General features: G+C 30.6%; 1 protein-coding gene across 4 annotated transcripts in view; it reads right to left on the reverse strand.

Moving 5' to 3' along the window:
• Nucleotides 1-266: 266 nt before the first annotated feature.
• LOC116772747 (uncharacterized protein MAL13P1.304-like) overlaps nucleotides 267-23,877 on the reverse strand; it is a 49,689-nt gene continuing 26,078 nt past the window's right edge. Inside the window, exons 1-4 of one of the 4 annotated variants that reach the window (XM_061522391.1) lie at nucleotides 6,340-6,668; nucleotides 2,766-5,750; nucleotides 1,445-2,561; nucleotides 267-493 (exon numbers count right to left, since the gene is read on the reverse strand). In XM_061522391.1, coding sequence (XP_061378375.1) covers nucleotides 483-493; nucleotides 1,445-2,561; nucleotides 2,766-5,750; nucleotides 6,340-6,402 — 4,176 coding nt within the window. In that variant the 5' untranslated portion in view covers nucleotides 6,403-6,668 and the 3' untranslated portion in view covers nucleotides 267-482. The other 3 variants (XM_032665025.2, XM_032665023.2, XM_061522390.1) reach the window with 3 other exon arrangements.

Consider the following 23,877-nt stretch of genomic DNA (forward strand, 5'->3'; position numbering starts at 1 on the left):
ACTCACATCTACTTTATTAAGCGACTGTCTGTGAAGTTTGAGATATAACGTCAATATAAAGTAGCTGTGTCTAGGCTCTAGAACAATTGACTATTATTGATATTAAAATGAGAGCAATACAGCTCAAGTTATTTTAATAAATACGCAATACGAATGAAATTCTAAAGAAGAATAAATGTTTATCATTTAAACAGTTAGAAGAGACAGATATAACTTTGACTCTATAGAGTTACACGTGCAATGATAAATTTAAATAAAACACCACATTAAATAAAAACATTTATTTATTTATTTGTAACTTTTTCATATAAATAACGCTCTTTTATAGCAAGTGGAAGCCTCTACATAAAATAAGTAGAAATGTTTCAAACAACAGTAGAATAAAATACAATAGTAGATCAGGAATACTAATACAATAATTACAGCTCAACATAATATCGAAGTAAACTTATGAGAGGTCAGTAGAGCCTTTTTTGTGGCAATCAGTTTTCACCTAGAAAAGACACGTTCAGTTTAAAAGGAATAATAAAATCACACGTGCTAACTTTTTTAAATTGATAAATTAATTATGAGTACTTCAATTCATCATGGCAGTGAACAGGTATAGGAAACTTCAAGATATCATTGATAAAATTAATTTACACATCGGCATATCGACAATTAAATAAAACAAAAACTGGTAAAGTAGTCAATGTTAGTCATTAAAGAAATAAAATTTCCTTGAAAACAACTACTTAAGAGAAATTTAATTAAACATTTATAAATTAATAAAATCTTAAAACAAAACGGTAATTACAGTTGTAACACAATAAATATCATGCAAAATCTCATGCGTTTTTTTCAAACCAAGTAACATTATTGCAATACGCGTATTACTTAACATTACATGTTTTTCATATCGTCTCATCTTTTTTGGCACACAATTAAGATTAATGATTTTTCTTTAAACGATTTTTTTAGTATAACATCACAGAGTAACCATTAAGTACATAACATTTACAATATTCTATTTAAGCATTTTATATTAAAACAGCGTAATTAGGAATTCATGAAGATTATTTAATAAAAATATAGTTGACATTTGCCAATATCATTACAGTTAGAGGACTTGAAACACGGTTATATACGAGGTGTTTAAATCAAAAGCATAGCGATGATAGTAATAATTGCCAACAGCAAGCCGAGCAGCGTCAGCCAATCCAATTCTGTCAGTTGCTGTGAGAACATTAGAGTGTAGGAGCAAGCTAGCATCAACGTGCCTGAGTCGTGCCAATTGCGTTTTGACTTCGTACTATCGCCTGTCGGAATAACAAAACACAAAAACCAAACTATAAAAATCGCATTCCAAATAAATAAACACAAACACATACATACAGTGAGAGATGCTACGAATGCTATGATCAAAGTGAAATCCATACACCGTGCATGACTAGATACCACATACCTTTTTTTTCTTTTTGTGAATTATTGTCTTGCCTTTTAGCTCTCCATGGGACTGTTGGCAGTGAATTGTTCTGACTAGTACTTTCATCGACCGAAAGTCTCCTCAGATGTTGGGTTATGTTTTTAACAATTTTTGGAGAATTTAAATCGTTTCGTTCTTTGTTTGGTTTATCGTTATCACATGATGGCTTAGTACCAGTGTCCAACTTAAAAATGGTTGCAAGTTCTTCTGACGAATTATATTCAGTTGAATCAGCTCCATCTTTTGTACTTTGCATATCATCATCGTATATAGATAGACTAATAGAAGCTCTTTTCGGACTCTCATTAGCGTTTATCTTTGTTACCTCGTTCAATTTCTCAGTGGTTTTAGCAATAGACGAGTCAATAGCCTTTGGTGAAATAGGTTCATTTGGAAGAGCTTTTTTAGAAACAAATAACTTTTCATTAACTTCTGTAATGCCAGCTATAAGATCAGATATTCCATCCTTTAATTCTTTAAAGGCGTTAATCTCATTAATTTCTTTCATTTTGTCATCTGTGTTTAAAAATGGATTGAGGGAATTTATAGTAGGTTTTGTAGTTTCAATAACTTTTGTAGACTCATTTAAATCTACACTTTTAGATTCTGGTTGCGTTCTAACGGGTACTACATCTGGTATACTACTACTACTACTTATTTCGTTTGAAAAATTTGTTTCACTCAGTACCGATTTCTCATTTAATTTTTCAACATTTTCCTTTACTCTGAGGCAATCATTCCCAACCTGCGAGTCTTTATCAATAGTATGTTTAAGCTGATCTTCTACTTTATGCAGTTGATTTGATATAAGTAGTAGACTATCTTCAGTTTTCTTTCCCATCGATTGTTTATTGGATAATTCGTTAGACAAATGTGCCCCCTCTTTATTTTCAAGCAAACGATCCTTTTTTGGACTCGATTCACTCTCATGAATCGCTTTATCGGTCAGACCATTGAGAAAGAGCGTTCTGCTATCAGTTATTCTATTTTGCATATCTATACCATCGTTTTTATTACGGTTTCTATCTAGTTCAGCTAAGGCTACACCTAGTTTGTTGCTAGTGTCCATAGCTTCTTGAGCTAACATACTTAAAACCTGTTGAAATTCATCCTTAGATGATCGCTTAGAAGCTTGCGGTGAACGATTTGATGGAGATGAGCTTTTTGACTTATCACATGATGGTGGCTTAACGACACAAACATCATTATTATAAATGAATGAATCATCTTTTGAAAATTGGTGCGATGGCGCATGAGTGCTATTAGCAAATAAATTGACAGTATTGTGTCTTTGCTTTACCTTATTGCGAGGATATATGTCCTTCTGGATGTCATTTTTCTCAAAAGTTTCACGAAGCCTCTTCATTACGTCACTATTACTACTTGTTTTTTGTAACATAGACGTTTTGCTCGTACTTAAAGCATCATCTATTTCTTTCTGTATCATAGAGAATATGTTCGCTGAAAGGGACCTTACAGCGCGTTTCCTTTTTATATTTGCAGTATTATCCTTATTAAATGGGAACTCAGTATAGCTGTTGTTATTATTGTAACCATTATAATTTTCTCCGTTAAATAATGACGAATGTCTGTTATCTTTTCTTAGGCTTCTATAAGCTAAATCGTCTGCCACAATATCTGGTGATCTCTTGGGCACAAATCTAGATCTTCCTTTATTCTCTGGTGTTGCATGCAAATAATCACTTTGAGGTGCTGGTGATACTGGACCGACTGGTATACCAAAAGGTGGCTGCGGATCAATAGTCTTCAATCTGCTGTTTGTTTGTTTAATGTTCCTATAAACAACATCATCATAAACTATATCAGGCTCATTTCGTAATGATTGTCTATCATCGTCAGATGCGTATGGAACGTATACCGGGGATGCTAACATGTAACTTATTTGTGCTTGAGAGTCTTTAAAATTGGCTTTATCTTTATTAGAAAATGAATTCATTCTTCTAAAAGCCATATCATCTTGCAATTTATCAGGTAGGGTAGATCTTCGAGATAGACGTCGTAGCGGAGTAGAAGGTTGACTACGCAATTGAATATCATTATCGTTCCCATTCCAATCATTGAATTGTTCATTTGACTTAGGTGTCATTAATTCCCTTTGTTCAGCTCTATCAAGTAGGTCTTCATCTCCTAAGCCTAAACTATTATAAATAGCCTCTAATTCATTTAAGGCATCATCGAGGTTCGTTGATTTTCGTCTTTCTGAATTTTTTTCATCATCTGATGGATTTAAGTAAGAACCTGAAACGTATGTATCAGACTTATGTCGTACATGAGTCTTATTGGCGGAATTTGGGGTTTTCTCCGGTTCAACAGTAGTAGATCGTTTATATTCAGTTGTCGCTTTCCACACTTTGGCACCATCCATTATGTCAAAAGATTTATTTTTATTAGAATTATCAATATTTTCAGAACTTCGTTTATTCCACGGGAGTTTATTATTTTGATCTGTTGAAAGTCTATTTACTTGGGCATTGCTTGAATAGTCACTATTACTGCGGGAATTAGCAAAGACTGTATGTGAACGTCTTTGTCTCTCTGCGTCATCAATTTTTTTCCAAAACTCTGTTGCAGTACGTGGTTTATGGTAAGGTTTTTCATTCATAGTAGTAGAAACTTGAGAGTCACTCAAATATTGATTATGAAGTTCGTTTTGACTCGATTTAATGCTAATAGGCTTGCGTGATCTTGGACTTTGATCAGCGTAGTATAGGTAGTCTTGGTTTACTTGTAACGGTTCAGGCTTAACAATATTACTTTGCTCGCTTCTCCTCCAAGCTGGACTATTAATATAAAGCCCGTAATGATTTGGTTCTGCTGAAACAGACGCCGGTCTACGTGGCTGGTCATTTCTAAACGAATAGTTTTTAAGGTATTCGTTGTTTTGTATAGCAATATGATCCTCTGAAGTAGGGCGTCGCAAACCATTTTTTCCTAGTGTCCTTTCTTGGCTACGCCGCATTATTCTTTCGAAATCGTTGTTAGGAACACCGTATTTTACATTTTGGCTGTTATTAACTCTTTCCGTGATGAAAGGATTGTTTTCATAGAGCATTGAAGTAGGAGTAACAACTTTTCGATTCATATCTCTAGGCGGCGGTACTGGTGGGGCCTTTTCCTCTTTTTTAAGATCGGTAACATTTCCTAAAGGAAATTTAACACACATTATACTCTCTGGACTTTCATATTGATTTGAAATGCTACTCTCTCTATTATTATTAAGGTATAAGTATCCCCGATTGGTGTTGTTACTTGGGTATTGTATTGAGTAATTAATACGTTCGTTGTTAACTTTGGCGTTAAAATTAATCGTTGAAGGGTATGTTTGAGTTGATGGAAATGCAGATATAGACTCCGATTTCATAGTGCCTCTGTTAGCGTCATTCACTACTGGCTGTTCCGTTGTACTTTTATTAGAATCACGTTTGCATGTTCCATAGCCACTACTTTGACTAGTCGGCGTTCGTGTTAGCATTTCAACTTCTGCTTTAGTATAACCTTGTTGAAGTAGCTCTGCTTCTTTATTGAGCTGATTTTCGTCATCTCGGGAGAGACGCTTAATGTACCTCTCATTACGTGCACTTCTCGATTTTTTATTTAATGAGCTGTCGCGAGACCTCATTAAGGAGTCATCACTTCTAAATCTAATCATAGAAGATGAATTGGAAGAGGACTTCAAAGACTCATCTTCACTGCTAGATTCTCCTTTAATACTATTTCTCAAGGCCTCGACACGGGCTTTCAATCTGCTTTTTCTTTTTTTTCGTGAGGGTGTTTCTAAGAGCCCCTTGTTTAAAAAATTATCATTTTCTCTCATTTTAAAAACGTCTCTAGAAGCATTAAAATCGGGCCTGTTAACCTTATAATTTATGAATCCAGCTGATGGATCAGATAAAATACCATCTTCAGTTACATCACGAGTGTTTGGTTTCGCTACACTTTGCGCACGTCTCGTATCTCTTATGACTATGTGGTCGAAGTTATTGACGGCGGGGATACGTTTTTTCTTCTTACTTTTTCTTTTAGATGGCGATTTACTTCCATCCTCACTTTGCGACGATGAACTTTCATCTTCTTTCTTTTTTCTTCTAAAAAGCTTTCCTATAGACCATTTTTTATCTTTCTTGGAGCGTTCAATTTCTATATCAGCCTGATTTGGTCTGTCTAAATGGCGTTGGACGGAGGTGTGGTCATCGTTGTACGGCCGATATGAAGTTGTGGTTGACGTTGTGATATCCCGGATGGGAACAGAAGCGGAGTTGACCGTCTGAAAAGTGAAAAATTCGTACTTGTTAATAAATTTTTAAGATATCCGTATTATTTACAATTTTCTTATACAGTTAGAATAGAAATAAGAGGTGAAAAACGTTTAGTTATCTAATATTCAAGGGACAGTTTGGCTTTGCTTCAAGTTTATGTAATGTTTTATCTCGTTATGTTTTAAAATAGGGAAGCAATTACGAGTTATTTTTTAAGATAGTAAGGTCGCAATGTCAAAGTTGTAATTATATTTTACAAAATGATAATTTTAGGGGTTTATTGATTTATTTAGAGATTATAGCATTAATTGGCGTATTTTATTTTTAGATGTTCATAGATGTGAAGATATCTATTTGATAGTTTTTTCAGAAGAAATTGCAAAAATGACAGTTATGTTTGAAGAAACTTATTTACAATAGTTAATTTTAAGTACATCCAAATCTTAAGGGTTTAAAAAATTGCGTAAATAAAATCACACGTATGTATTTTCATAGACATACGAGAAAAAAATAGAAACGAATTTATATTTTTGGAAATATTTTTATGATAATAACTGTGTCGTAAATAAAAAAGATTAAGATAACCTGGAAACTTACAGGTAAGAATGACGAAAAATAGTTATTATTAGAAGCGCTGACGATTTCCAACATTGCCACCATGTTAAATCATAATCACCTATTTAAAGAACATTTACTAACACACACTCCCACACGCGGACACACTATACAACTGTTATATCAAGTATTCTTAAACAAAATATATGTTTACCAAGACATATAAACATTGTATTTTTTATTTAATATTCACATCACTGGAAGTTAATTCAGTTTATAATATTTCTAAATATTCTTCGATTTATAATACAATATTCGTGTTGGCAACATCATTGTATTCGGAGCGGGACGTGTAAACAGTCCAACTTCTCTGCGGCAACTCCTGATTAGTCCGGTATTTCAGGCGGACTGTAGAAATCTCTTTTATATCTCACGAATGTTTTAATGTCATGTTTTATAAAAATGTGTCATGGTAATAAAATGAGAACTATTTTTTCCGTCCATAAATTATTTTCGTTTTTATAAACAGCCCTTAATTAAACATAATTTATTATTATAACATGCTGGACGTTCTGCAAATCTAGTTCTTTATAAAGATAGAATTATTTATTTAACAGCATTTCTCCACCGGAACGTAGAGAATTTATTTGGCAGTCATTGGTCATGTTCTCTTTTTATGGTTGTGTTGAAAATAACCCGTGAATATTTAGAGACGTCGAGCTCTTGATAAAACACCGAATCGATTGAATGTGTTAAGACTTGACGAACGTCCGTCAGTTGCCTCCATTCGTCTTGTTGAATTCCCGACGCTAAATATAGTAAACGCTTAATTATATATTTGTTTCGGGATAGTTTTCAACGTCTGATGATTCTACAAATTACAGCAATTGGAGAAAACTTTTTGTTCTTTGGAAATAATTTTTTCAATATTTTTTGTGTATGATTTACAGACCTCTTGTAAATTAGTAATATATTATTTTTAAATGATATATTCACTTAAAATCCCGGATTTTTTAAATATTTATAAACTTGAAAATAAAACGATGATAATTTCAAAAATTATCTCTATAGTTTGTATTGTTTTAAATTAAATTACAGACACGATATATTAATTCATTACGGAAGTATCAGTGGACTGTTTTGATGTTGATGTTTACCACAATATTATAACAATGTGCTAGTCTTTGAGGCAACTATCCATTTAATAATTTTAATGTTGATGTTGACCTTTGTTATCTCTAGATTTTATAATAAAGTAATTTCTATGTCACACAAGGAACTAATATATAGGCAAGGCCGTAGAACTTATTAAAGGCATTTTTTTTCTCTTAAAACATGATAAAATATAAAAATAACTATGTATCAGTATTATTATAAAATATTATACATAATTTAATATGAATAAAGAATAAACCGGTAGTAATAGACAATATACATTAAATATTATTTGTATATGTCCTCAAACATCTGAACATAAAGAGAAACTAATATTACTTACATAATATATAAATAAATAGATATGTCTACAGCGGAATAAAACAGTGTACAGGAAACAGGCGGTGATCTAAAAATAAATATATATTATTTAATTAACCCACTTCACACAATCCAATCAGCTTGGCACGTGATGTAAACAAATTAAGGCCTGACCGAGCCATTTAATTAACTTAAAACACACTTGAGAAGACGAGCACAAGTGACTTACAACTCACATTAATAACTCTAGTATTCACGTGTGAGATTTTAATATACACAACGTATCACAGCGACTATAATAAGCATTAATATAATAGCTTCACTGCTCTTAGTTATTGTAAATATGTCTGACAAAAAAATTGTAAGCATAAATTTTGTGACATACGATAAGATTTTGTACAAGTCTCTATAAAATAAATGAAAATAATCAAGTTGGATATACAAGAACACAGTAAAATGTTTATATAAATATAACATTTGTAAAAACTGACAAGTATAGATTTATATAATTATTTGATTAAAAATTAATCGCGTCTAAAAACAGTGTATAATGATACAAAAAGTTTTTTTTCTTATTTGTTAAATTTTAAGACAAAAATATTGCCTTTTATAGGAATTTTTATGCCTTGCCAACATTGAGTAGTCCCATCAATAAACGTCTGTGAAAAATCACTTCTAAATAAACGGATATTCTGTATTTTGAAAAGAATTTTTCTTTTACCATTTATTATAGGAAACAACAATGGCACGGGCAATATATCTTTATTTTTAAACGAGAAGGGAGTGGTTTCCGCTTTCTTTGATTACTCTTAAGCAGAGCTGTTCCGAAACGTCAAACGGGTTTATAAGTTGAGCGATGCGCGTGACAAGCGTGACACTAACACGCATCCGGTGTGTAATCCGCCTTATTTATTACAATTTGACAAAAAAAATATTTGGATTTCTAACATACATAGATTCTCCTTGATCGAGAGATCGTAAGAAATAGTTTAAAATTTTGTTCATACGTTCCATATATTGGAGTTGTGCATAATGGACATGTTGCATATGCAGTGTCATTATTCATGATTTCAAAGTAATTTACCTGTGAGTGCATCATTATTGAGATAACGTAACTTTATGTTACTTACGTTGTCTTCTGATGTGAAAGGTATTATTTTATTATTTGTAGGATGAGAATTCCTTATTATATCAATAAATAAAAAATACGTTCGATCCTTAAGTCATACTATAAGTACTTAAGTATAAAAAAAAACTACGGTTAAATATCTCGAAGCAGAAGTTATGTCGACTTAAAAAAATTTTATACTGATATTATTTGATACTACAAGAGCAGTAACATTATACATTTATTAAAAGCAGACAGGAAACAATATTACCATCAGTTACATCACGATATTTGCGAAGGTATTGCCCGTCGCCGTACCAAATATGCAAGGTTTATGTTCGGGCTAGTTCCATAGAGTGACGACTTTGGTGAATAATAACGAAACGTATATACATATATAAGAACAGACGTCATATAGTTTTAGTACATTTTGGTGAAGCGTGTGATGAAAATATATTACGTTTGTATAATTAAAGACTGTTATTTTTGACTTATTAATGCAAACTAGATGTAATGACGTGTGATTTACTTAATGTAAAATAAGCTCTGTTGTGATAATGATAACGAGAATGGCGAGAATGGTAAATATTTTATAATAGACAATAAAAACGTAACATATATCGCTGTCAAGTAACGACAAACACGAAATTATTTAGGTGCGATAAGAAATGACAAATGGTATTTAAGAAAAAAAAAACAGACTTTTTGTTTTTTAAGCGAGACAGAGTTACTCGTTGAGAGTTATATACAAAAATACAGATAATTAATATTTAAAGATTGTATGAATGTATTTATTTAATTTCCTAACACGATAATAATTTTATACAAGTTCATAAAAAAATATTTCTTACATAAAAAAAATATATCAAGGACAGTAACCGACGACAAAAAAAATTTTTATAAAGTTAATATTAAGACCAGCTATAATGTTCTTAGAATAAGTCAGGGTTAATATTTATTAACCTAGATAATATAGGTTTCTCCTAATACAGGTGTACTAAGGCATTCTAGACACAGATTATATCAAGATCCGCTGCAATAACGACCATATTTACCGTGTATTTCATATTTAACTTAAAGCAGTATAAGAAAAATACATATTACATATTTGCTTCAGCAGTCGATTTCTTTTAAGGTCAGCATTGATTTTGGAAGAAAGTACTTAATTTTTTTTTTTTTAACCAAACCTAATGCATGAACTTTTTGTTTCATTAAGCTGATATTACAATGACTACACGAACACATTCAGTTTTAGTCCCACGCTTTCCTCACTAATCTGTAGGTTCGTATGCATCTTTCTCACAGGTTTTCCTTTCATGAAGATCTCGATCGCTTATTAACTCGCCTTTTTATCCATCCATCGTAGCCTATGCTTCCTCGTTTGTATGTACATTATACTTATAATATCGCATAATTTTATACTAAACGTTTTATAAAGCGGAACTCTATTCTCTGGGCTCTTTCACCCGCACACTACCTTCGATTGATTAGCTCTTATCGAACAATTAGGTCACAGGAAAAATTTTGCCTCCCTGTTTGTCTTCAATCACTTGTATACTTAGATGTGTTCCGAGGAACTGTTTCACATTATGCCAACGTCATTCTTTTGTTGCAGCACCAATGTCTGTCTCCCAATTACCGCGCATAGATTTTCGGAGAAATGTCCTACAAGGAACGCTGGCGCTATGGAATGAGCTATCTACTGATGTTAAACCACCTACAATTTTGAATAACAAATTTGTAGACATAATGTGTGATATAACTTAGATCAATAAAATATAATTTGTACTAAGAGAACGAATCGGCCATAAAACATGCAAAAAGTTTTTAAATAACTATTTGATATATATTTTAGAAATAAGAATATTAGAAATTTCGCTTTTCAATAAAAAACTTACTCACAAAATGGTAGGAATCAAAGTTGGTAGAATGTAAGTAAGTCAAATTGATTGTTTAAAACTAGATTTCTTGTGTGTAGTTTCTTAATCAGGTTTTGGTATTTACTTGATTGTTGGGGTCTTTTTAAAATCAGTCAGTTTTAAAAGTCAGGGCTAGGGAATGACTTAGTTTTATAAAGGCCAGAGAAACAACCTTTAAAGCTGGAAGGTCATAGTCTAGGAAAAAAAACTTGCTATTCAGTATTATTCAGAACCGAGAAAGTGACGGCTAACTGGTTGCAATCACCACCTCCTTAGAAGCATTAACCAACTAATGGATAATAGTTATAATTGTTTTACACATCGAATCTGTTTATAATATAAAGTAGGTTATAAAAATAATTAATAATTACGTCAGGCATGACGTTAGAGGATGTGACGTTTGTTCTCGTGAGACCGCTAACTTCCCCTCCGATGCAGCTGTTAATACCCCTCTGATTTATTATTTAATAAAACTACAATTAATTCATTTAATCTACACATTCTGTCACGGATGTATATATATTTTTATGATTTGTTCTCTTTTGACCAGCGATTAATTTTGAGTCTGTTTTGGTTAAATGGTCATAAAACTACTGTATATAGTGACATTTTCGATATTCCCAATAAAAGTTTCTTTCAACGTTTTCTTCAGAACACTTTTATTGATTTTAGATAAAAAACTAAAAAAAGTATCCAAATGTTAATATCGGTAGAAATAACTGTCAGGGGGCCGATTACTTATCACTCATGGTAGTATCTCTCATGAATATTTTTCATATAAACATCTACAATTTCTAACGCAGAATCCGAATACGTTTAGGTTCACAATATACTATGAACATTATGCTCTTAAAAGTATTTTTTGTGACACTACGTATGATATTTAAAAAATATAACTGTCAAGGTGACAGTTGGCATAATATTTTCTCATATCCACTACGCACATTTTATTATGGACAGTTCATTTTGGCTTCATCATCAGTTAATAGCATAAAAATTTATTTGAAATATATATACGGTATTCAATATTAAAAGATGATTTGAAGACATTCAATACAGGACTAAAATGACGAGACAGCTGTCAGATATGGCGTTTCCGTTAGTCTATTCTTTGAACGGATGTTATACAAATACGAATACGTCTAGATTATGACAATTATTTCAAGCACGCGTATATTATAAATAATTGAAAATAATCAAAAAATAGTTATATGTATAATAAATTTATACATTAAATAACAGATTTGTCAAGATCATAAAAACTGATTATAGATAAACGACAGCTTGTCTTAGAAGACAATGATTTTGATTAATTTATATTTTGAACTCCAACAGCGCAACGGATATTAAAAGCAGCTTCTGTCGGTGTTTGACTGAATTTTTAAAAACTAAATCCTTTTAATTTTCAGTAAAAACAAGTTAGAAACGTAAACGAAAATGCTTGTTAAACTTAATATGAAACATTCGAGAAAACAAGGTAATGTGAATGTACAGGAAGCTTGTTGGAGCCATCGTTAGTGTTGAAATATTCAAAACTAGTGCTTACCTTGAAGTATCACGTGACCCGAGTGAAGCGCTCTCACACAAATTGTGTCTTAAGCTTACAGTACAATACAGTTGGAAATTACTAACTACTTTTTTCTTTCATTTGTTTTTGATTGAATTTTGTTCCACTTAACATTATTTTTGTTAAACCTCTTTACTAAACGAAAACAGTTACACGGGTGACGTCATTAGGAGCTTGCTAGCTTGGTATCATATTAAAACAATTCCTTACACTTTACTGTTGGTTCGATCATTAGACGGATATATTTGACATTAGATATATGACGTCATTCCACATGATAGCACACGGATGGACTCGGTCGATGACTTAGTTTTTTTATGAGTTTATATTTTTTACATGGAACTCTATTGGCATCTAGCTATCACACAATGTTACATTACCCATCTCTTCTGTATAACATTAAATTATTTCATTAAAATGTAACAAACATTTAGCTTTGAATAAATAGAAATGTCGTCTCTATACTTAAATATTTTAATACAAGAACAATGTGCAAATAATATCCTGCTAAATAGTTTCAGTATTATATTACAATTTTTGATTTAACGCCATTCCCAGTAATATCTAGATCTATAGGATCTTCTAATAACGTAACCTAAGTTATTAGGAACGTGAGAATTTTCCACAATGGCCGGTCTCCTAATATCTAGAATTGTCAGGATTGTGGACACGCCAGGCATGTTTGTTTACTCTAAGGTAGAAATTAAGGTGAGCTTACGTGGGGTTGGTCAGAATTTTCATCTTAATTTGCTGTATTTGTATTACAGGAAAATATTTCTCTCATATAACAATTACATGACACGCATCTTAGTTCATTGTTACGTCAATGACATTTTGCTGCAGTACATCGAATGTTTAATCTTTTCTAAAGTTCGCTTTTATTTCGCACACTTTGATACTATTTTAGGTGTTTATAGTAACTTCTTAAGCATTAAAAATATCATTTGAAAAAATTTATTCGACACAAAAGGACTTAACAAAGAAATAAAAAGACCATAAACACGTAGCCGGACATGATTTATATTCTTGTTTAAACTTCAAACATCTATTCTCTGGGTATTCAAAGTCTTTTAAAGTAATCTGCAACTGATGTAGTGTTTCTGTACAAGAGCTCGCCAAATAAAACCCCTGTCATAATCTCGTAGTTTGCATGCGAGGCGAGTTATTTCAGTCGCTAGTTGGCCACCCGACCCAGTATGCTCGCCACTTGACCTACTCGCCTAACAAATTCCATAAGTCGATTTTACCTAAATGCCGTGGTTAGAACTTCAAAGTTATCCTTATTTGGCAAATAGATTGATAGGATTAATTAAAAAAGATAATCGTCCGTATGTATAATGCATGAAGTAATAAGTTGTAAATATTACAAATGTGTCAACATTATGGATGTATGATAGATACGAAACATGATATATTTTATAATAATCGTTTTAATTGCACTTTGGAATTGCTACACGTTACAATGCGCCGCTACTATTAATACTTGCACAATCTGAATGCATCGACCGACAAACCACCTATTAATGTTTCTCATTAAACTCAGCTCGACAATACAAATTGACAGGTATTTTAATTAAAAATTTAAGACGACTCCTCTGTATCGACGATCAAACAATTAACGAGGAATCTAATCAAGATATACAACGGAATTTGTGAATTTTAAGGAATTTTGTTATTCTAAAAACATAGAAAGTTAAACAAACTCTACCTACATTTCATTAAGATCGGCCGAGAAATTTAATCAAGAAAAAGAACACTGCCAATAACAATCACAAACAATTTCGCCTATAATTCGGGCATCGTCCCGGAAATTGTTGAAAACTGCTATTTAATACGACGCCTGCGATATGTATAGAGGTAATGAACCTGCTACGTTTGTAGATCATTTGAGGTCGTTGTATCACACGATGTGTTCTAAGATAAATCAATAATACCGTATTGATATAATATTAAATAATGGACCAGTATCAAGCAGATGAGAAATTAAAATTATAGTATCTCATATAATTTTCATAAATAATTATTTCAGAGTTAGGAAACATAGTTGTAGTATTTAAAATACACAGTTACGTTATGTAATTTATTTATTTACTTAACGTAGGTAAGGTATATTCTAATTTTGTTATAAATTTTAAGTGTCACAGTTGCGTATTAATAAAATAAATCTTCTGTTAAATACATGTTAGACATTAACTTACAGTTACGTTTAACTTTTAATTAAATTAACTATATCAATTATAGTTGTCGGACAGAAGAGCGGTCAACGAACCCAGATCGACGCTGAACGTAATACTTCCAATTGTTTTACCGAATGTAAACACACCAGTTATTTCTGAATCAATGAAATACTCCAATTTACTGTTACATTTAACAAATACATTTCAGAACGTATCTTGTTCTGAATTTCTAGAATTTTTACAGACGTAAGTTAAATAATTTCTCAAGTGCAGCAAACAATTAAAAACGATTACCTCGTCAGTTTTACAAAACACACTTACAACTGTACAAATAAAAAGTCATGATAACTAGTTAAAGTTATGAATATTAAGATCATATCATTTGCACATTAAATTTAACGTTCTATATTAAATTAAAAGGTATGTGTAATCTATCTTATTATGTATATGATTTCATCTTATCTATGGTAATTAATTTATATAATTATAAATAGAAAGTATCAGTTATGTTCCGAGTAAAATAAAAAAAATCAAAAGTTATAAATGATAACCAGTTTAACAGAAAGTTGTGGAGGCAATCTGATTTGGCACCTCATGTTTAACAAATAGAAACAGACTCGCGAAGTTCCCCAGCGTTCAAACATCCTCAAAGTCACGGACACTTTTGTACAAGATAATAATACAAAGGCTTTGTTCAATGTAACTGAAAAACGTATCTCATCCACAATTGAATTTGGACGGAAAGCTAGGACTAAGTTAACGTGGGATTTATTTAATAAGTCCAGATAAAGTTTCCTTTATATTTTTTGTTTTTTATTTTATTTTATCAACAATTCTTTAAGGAATAACATGAATTAGGTCCAACATGTACATCATTAATCTAATTATTATTATGATAAATATTTATATCATTCTTAATTTTTTTTGCAAATTTTTTTCGAGTACCCTCATATTCAACAAATTAAAACTTATGTGTATTAAAAATTAAATAAATTTACGAAAGAGCAACAAAACAGTTGCTTCCTAATTTAAAAAATAAATATATTTTATTTAAAATAATTAATAGATTAAGACTATTACTTATTATGCCTTATTTAATGTGTTTGTGTATAACACTGAAGGTGGTCGACTTTTCAAGTCGCGTCGATGGATTCAAAGAATCTAAATATTGGTTCTAACAAGGCCTTTTGATGGCCGTTTTCTCATCGAGAGCATCTTGAAAACATAACTAAAGCTACGACTAAGAATTAAATTCTTTTCTATGGAATGAATTAGCTGGGAACTCTTCCTAGCTTTGTAAATAGTTAGAGAATGTATTTACTTAACTATATATTGTATACACTCAAGTTTTCTTCGTAAATCACTCCGTCCGCTTGTAAAAACCATATGAAATTCGTTTAGAAGCTTTTTACTTTATCACAAACAATTTAACAGACTACAATACAGCCTGAATATTTTGTAGTTGAATTACCTAAAACTCTACACGAGCGATTTTTACTACTATCAAGTAAATAACTAATATGCATAAATAACTGTAATTTCTGTATAAAATTTAATATTGTACGTGTAAAGTAATGAGGACTATTGTTTATAAAATTCATATGGAAACACGTGCTTCAAATTTATATAACACATTCAATTAGACAAGATTCTCCTTAGCAGTCAAAACAGAAATTGTTTCTATTAAATTAAACAGATAATAAACTCCGCTCGCAATAAGACTAATGTCTTGTTATGACTTCTTATAAGAGTGTTATTTTTTAAATCAGCCAGAGACAAAAATGTTGTGAGCACTTTGATTTAAGTGTATATCATTTTTATAGGCACCAAATAAACTTAAAAGAATTCTTCCTTTTCAGAACTTTGATAAACTAAAACATAACATAAAAAATATTACGAACTTTTGTCAAGTTGAATTTTCTTTTATCACTAGATTTAAGTAAATAGGACAAAATTTGTTTAATGTCTACGTTTATAAGAAAGAACTATTTAAAATCACAAAATAAGTAAAATTTTACCCTGCATATAAAATCGTAAATCAAGTATGTATATTGTCAATGATGATTGTATAGTACGAGTAAACTATTAAATTTCGTATGTAAATATACTCTACATACACTTACTTAAAAATATTAAAATCTTAATCCATCAACATTAACAAATTTTGAAAAATTTAAATCTGTAATACAAACTCAACACTCTATTGAAGTGCTCCAAGCATAATAATTATTAAGAAAATACCCTTCAGTATATTAAAACAGAACATTTGAAAAAATTGCTCATTGCTTTAATCGCATATAAAGACTTCTTTACAACGCGTATCACCGTTCACGATATTCAAACATTTCTTTATCGTCCTATCACCTGTCAGCTTTCATTAAATGAGTAACAACAAATCTACTGTTTTGATAACCGTTTAATAGTGTACGTAATGTTTGATCTGTTACGAAGTTATCTTTATTAGAAATATTGAACTTTTATCATGTTTCGTTTATAAATTTTTCCCATTCAAACGACAAAGAACTATTCCAGAATACAGAATAGAAAGTCTATTATAATGAACTCGACTGATATAAACTTCTGAGTTATTGATATCGCAATTTTATTTTGAGACGAATATATGACTTTTATTGTATTACCTTTTTATATGTTAACGTATATATTTTTATTTCAATATACTCTGATACATTTAACAACCTTTTCGAAAAGTTATTTGATAGAGTATTTCAATATTCAAGATTAATTTTAAAATCCAAGCATTTTTTTATTTTATCATGAAATGTAACTTTTTCTGTTTTGGGCAAAAAAATCGCATCCAATTTAAAGATAGCCTTTCAGCCATTCTATCAATTGGCCACGAGACTGGAAATTTACTTTAGTCGCAATGGAAATATAAAAATTTTAGTGAGGGTGTGGCCTGTAACTTGGTCGGGTCAACCGGACACTATAGGTCGATACAAATGACTTAATCGCTACATTTGACGTTAACATTTCTAATGAGGTTGTACGTCATTCCTTAAATATCTTTAACGAGGTTTTATATGTTTGTATTTAAGAGTTTCATTATCTGTGCTTATTGCTTAAAAAAATAAACTTAACTTTTACAAATAGAAGATCAATATTGTGTAATTTTGATGCATACATCTCTTCTGTATAAAGTACGTATCGTATACAAATGACTAAATTAATTTATATTTTGTGGCTACATTGATAATACGAAGCTCGCTACTTATAGTGTTGATGTTACATTACATTACTAAGAAACCAAAAAGCAATAACAATTACAAAATGAGGTCACCGATAGCATCAGTATTTATAACAAGTGGGCTATAACCAAGGACGACGTGACATTAAAATAAAAATATCGTTATGTTATTTTACTTAATTAAAATATTAATATTATTAGAAGTGGGGATTCTTCATAATAGTTTTATACAGATTTTAATTATTTATAGACATTTAATCAGATCTATCCTTAACCTTGTTACATTCAACGAACAATCAACGATCAATTTAAGAGGATTCTGAATAAATTAGTAATATTGAAATGATAAGTTGAATTCATCAATCAGATTAATATAGAAATATAAAATATGTAATTTGAAATATTTTCTTCCGTCTAAAACCTATTCCGGAATTTTCATAAAAATGGATACGTTTGTAAAAACACATGACTAAATACATACGTACGCTCTTATGTACGTGATCATATATATATATAGTGATTTCCAAAAATAACCTGTAAATTTTTTTACTCTTCAATTAATATGTACCTAGTTTGAGTAATGGAAATCCTAGCACTGTTAGAAAAGCAAAAGTTTTTTTATGTATACGTTTCCCTTACGGTACCCAAAACATTCCTTATCCATGTTTCTTATTCAAAATTCATTCTCTAAGGCGTAAATACAGACATGTTTTCGAATGTATATTGAATTCTCAAACAAACTTCCTCCCTATTATTTTTTTTGTATGAAATCTTAACGTATTTTTTAATGTACTAGTTATTTTCTTATTATTTTACTCGATAATTGTTTTAATTTCTATAGTTATAGTTGTAATCCTGTATAATACTCCACTCAAGTTTCATCATGTAAAGGGAATTGCATTACCTGAATGATACTCTAAGCTGCCTACTGTAGCAAGGTGGGTAGGTGGTAGATAGGTGGTACAGGCTAGACAGGAAGGAGAGGCCGACGTAAACCCATTAGCGCTAATGCACTTGTGACGCCAGCCTGTAAGGCTCTATTGTTTTGATGGCGCCAATATTGGTTAATGTTGGACAATGTGTTGGTTGCTCATGTTAGTGAGATTGTGCTTAGAGATTTTTTTATATTTTTTTTACTTATTCGGTTGATTAAAAAAATATATGTATAACAGGCGCTTATGTAACGATGAATTCTCATAAAGTTATACCGAGTTTATTAGATTTTATTCACTAGATTGCTTAGTGACAGTAATTAAGTAATGAATCTACATACTTTAGTTCTCCATCATAACCAACTTATATTGGCCCAACCAGATATTGGCCCAAGTATTGGCTAAAAGGTCGCCGTCGGAGGAATAATTAATCCCTTGTTCTTTGTTCCAGGCAAGAAAAAAACTTGTTTTTTCCTCTTGTTGTTTAATCATGTTAAAAGTATTAATAGAAAAAAAAACAATATTTATTGAATAATACAATTGTATCGTATAAAAAGTACTGTTGTTTTTGGAGTCTTATTAAGTCTTAGCTTTATTAGTTTAATTACGAAAATCTTTAAGAGACAAGTAAAAAACATTACAGGAAAGAAAACAAATAAAACTATTCTTTTTCTATAAAGATGTGAACATACATTTTATCATTGAACATCTTTGTTCAAAATTCTATTCTTGTTACAGCCAATATTGAGAGGAAAAAAAGAGCAAAAAATCTCAGGATGTTGTCAAAAATTTGGACAAAAAACATTGTTTATGGTCAATTTACAATATTATCTCAGAGCGGCGGTTATAGCGCATTGTTGGTCCGAAGATAAACTGAAAACGTCTTTGTTAGCAAAAGTAAACAGCCTCTGTATTACATAAGCTTATTTTTCAACTGCCTAATGAAGGAAATTTTGCTATTTAGATAAAATTATATTAACAAAATAATATGTATTCCACTATAAGTATAACGAAATGTAACAAAATGAATTTAATTTAATATTGTGGTGATCGTTCCGTGTATTTGTGTTTTTACTCATTCTTGAAAGTATTTTTATTTTTAATAAAAAATTTCAGTAAGCTATGATCCTTTAAAAAATAAGTAGAATATCAAATTCTATTCTAATCTATTCCTATTCATCATAATGTTTAATTCATAAAGCATCATTAACTTCTAAATTTGTTTAATGCTTGTTGTATTCGTTGTCTGAACCGATAAAGTCGGATTATTAATATAGTCAATACAATGCCGGTGAAAAATTACACAGTAATTACAAATTTCGTTGGCCGCCGCGGGGCTCTGTGGATTGTTTTGTTTGTTGACGGAAATCTGAGTATAATGGAAGTTTATAGTCTCTTGGAGGGCGTTGTTAACATCTGTGGATAATAATAAACGCTTGGTCGTACGCGACAATGGATCCGGGGTCTTGAATGAAATCTGCCATCTTGAACAAACACTGCCGGATATATTTATGTATGCTACAAAGGGCTCTTATTTAAATTTAATAAGGGCCTAAATATATTCAGCGTATTAGGAATATTTGGTCAACTCACGAACCAAACTAATTTCATTGATTTGATTATTTTTTTATATAATTTTCACCAGTTACAAAAAAAATCTTCGATTCTGTTTAAATTAATTTAATAGAACACTAATATTGTCTAACTGGAACTAAACATACAATCAAAATTCACAGACAAACTACAAACATACTCTTTAATCACCTGATAATTCAAATGGTTTGTTTCCTATATAAGTGAATACTATTCACAAAACTAAAATATTACAGATCCTGTACAATCAAAGCATCTTTCAACGCACCTTGAGACAGAGGTAACATTGAACGGTCATCCATTTCAAAGGTACTAAATAATTCCATTTTAATCCGTATTCCTCTGACAGAGGAAAGCCTCAATGTTATTTATGCTCAGGATCCGAACCTATGTTTCAAGAATTTAATTGAATTTTTACCCTAATCCTATGTGAACACAATGAACTAATTACGTAAACCTGAGCAGACCATTTCTTTAGATTTATGACGGAATTGTTTTTTCAGCCAAAGTGGACGTAATTGGATCTTCCTTTTTTTGGATGTCTCGGGATTTGTTGCTTTTTTTAAATGGTTAATAGACTTTTTCGGCTCGTTTATAAAATCCTTCCACCGCACAATTTGGTAGTTTAGTGCTTGTTTTAAAGTATTCTTATAGAGGTTTTGTAAAACATTGTTTTTAATATACATTAAGTGCCTTCAACTTGTACCTATTTAACTCTAACTTTAAATACCTTCAAAAAAAAATATATAATTAACAAAACATTATGATAATTAAAAGTTGATATCTATATCATTGTTTTAATATATATGATAAGTTTAATATAGCAGTGACAGTCTTAACGAAATTACTCTTGATGGAAAAAAGCTTTTATAAAATTAACAGCAAAACTTAATATTAAATGATTTAATAAAATTCATTATAGTTTTACTTCTTTCTACAACAAAAAAAAAATAGAAAAATTGTTGTTTACGAAATCAGTCGTAAAAAATACAATTGTATTTATTAGAATATGAGGATGTTGGCAAATTTTTATTAGATCCAAAGGTTTTACGGCCATTTCATTATTATGTAGGTATTCTTATTTCAAATATTCAGATCTTTTTTCCTAACAACATTTGCAAAGAAACAGGATTTAAGACTGGCTTATTTTATATACAACCGAAATATTAATGAACATAAGCCAGAATAATTTTGCTAGCATAAAGCTAATTCGAAAAAGTATGTAATTTTAAATTAACGAGATGAAGTAATGGAATGCAAAACATTAAATCAACATTCATTGACACTATTCAAATCGTCATTGATTTTGATCTGCAAATTTTTTGCTTAATTTGCATACAATACTGATTGCCTTCATAAAACATATAGCACAATGACTAGGTATTATGATGTGTAATCTTTCCTTATTATATTAAAGCTATAGAGGTAATACTAATGGAATTGTAGTGTTGTGCCAAGAAATTGCGAAAGATTCCGGGGGCGGTAAATTGATATAGCTGGCTCTCATTCCTATTATAATAACAATATAATTATTATTTTTAGTCTACTTTCTTTCATTACGAAAATAATTTAATAGCATTTGTTAAAAGAAATCAAATGTCGCTTAACCCATTATATAATTTAAATAAAATATTTTTTGTTTTCCAGCGCCATCTATTGGGATATTTATATCACAATTGAATAGCGAGTAGCATGGCAAGGAGTACTTCTTCATTTATATGATTATTACCACGAAACCACAAACAACACCTTTCTCAATGCAAATGAGAAATACAAGCGAAAGCTTGTATAATGGTAATCACCAAGAATCGTGAAACAGGCATATGTACGTAGATTTCCCCTGTTTAATAGAAATAAATTGTTGGCGCGAGAAATAACTTAATTTACGTACGAGCTTTACAAATATTAAGTCTTGTGAATATTTTTGGACAAACCTAAAAAAATGTAAAACAATACGTGAAAAGTTATTCTCTATAGAAATTGTCGTTCTGAATACCAAAGATTCTATTATCAGACAAAGCCGAGCTGCACAATGAAAATCCATTTGGTTGATGCAAACACGTACGTCTTATCGGCCATTGTCTATTTTGCAGTACAGAACAATTGCATCGCATGCATTGCTTAATACATTGATAGCGTCTTGTTACAGATACTTTTAGATAGAGATCATTACGTTCAAAAGATTTTCATTGGTTCATTTAACGACGACTTAAAAATGTTTAAATTATTGTATGATTTTATTAAAATGAAAACAGGTAAATGATTTAGGCTCGATATTAGAACTTCCAACGCTTTAGTTTAATTCAATCAGGTCTTAACAAAATATCTAATCAATGTAAAACGTTACATTCTGAATAAATTTCACTTATATACGGATTTAGGAGGACAGGTTCCATTGATGTTTCTAAATCCGTTCATCCAATCAAAGGGAATCACCTACCCTTATATTGGACCAGCCTCTACTTTAAGAATGATCGAGGGTTACACAAAAGAAGTGTTTCATCTAACAGAATATTTATCTCAATAGTATTCGCCGTAACATTTTCATTTTAAAACACTATTTCCAGTACGTTATGTTAAATATTTTTTATGAAGTAAGAATGATAAGACACAAAAATTACTCCTCGATATTGACAAAAGCGGGACGTTCTTAACTGGTGTACAGGCGCTTGCTAACTAGAATTATAATTTCTAATTTTAATTTAATAAGCAAAGTATTTAAGTCATTTCATAAGTTTATTTAATTTACTAGCTATTCGAGATATTTTGACATATTATTTACAAATTAAAGAAACAAGTATATATCATGGCAGTGTTTTTTTTCCGCAATGGGCATTTATGACGCTAGGAATGAAAACACAATTAAGTAATTCTGAGAAATTTCTTTCCTAATTATATCCCTCCGTGGGGAGTCTTAAGAATAATTAGACTTGAGGGCAAATCCAACAAAAGCGGCACAAAAAGCGTAATTATTAAGTCAATCATTAAAAAATAACAAAGGAACGGAAGTCCTATCGGCGTTTCCAATATTATAATTGAAAAAAAAAACATATTATACATTATTTTCTTCAATTATTTACACACAAAAAAAAAATTAACTACAGATTGTTAAAATTCAAATCGATTGGGAGACAGGAAGAAAAAATAAAATATTTAATTAACATTCTCTTAATACGTTACCCAATGTACGTATGCTATTTTTCAATATCCATCTACAAAATTCTACAAGTATCGACCTTATTCTTAAATTCTTAATTAAACATCTTCTAAACTTGTTAAAATTTAATGCTAACCAAAGTTTTGGAAGGATTGTTTTACACTTTATTCATTGCTCTACTTAATATAACAGTGATTTAATGTAATTGAAGATTTTAAATTCCCGAGTGCCTCAGACCTTAGAATATTGTCAAAAAAAATTGATAATTATTATTATGATTATTTGTACCTAATAAATTTATGTACCTTTTAGAATCTATTATCAACAAACTAACAGTATTGCTATAAAAGTGATCATTTTGTATATCAAACCTTTGTTCTATGCACGCTTCATAGATTCTGTAGTATATAAAAATTATAAAAGAAATGTTGCAATAACTCCACTGT

This window comes from Danaus plexippus, chromosome 12, assembly GCF_018135715.1.
Source record: "Danaus plexippus chromosome 12, MEX_DaPlex, whole genome shotgun sequence".
Taxonomy (NCBI): Eukaryota; Metazoa; Arthropoda; class Insecta; order Lepidoptera; family Nymphalidae; genus Danaus; species Danaus plexippus.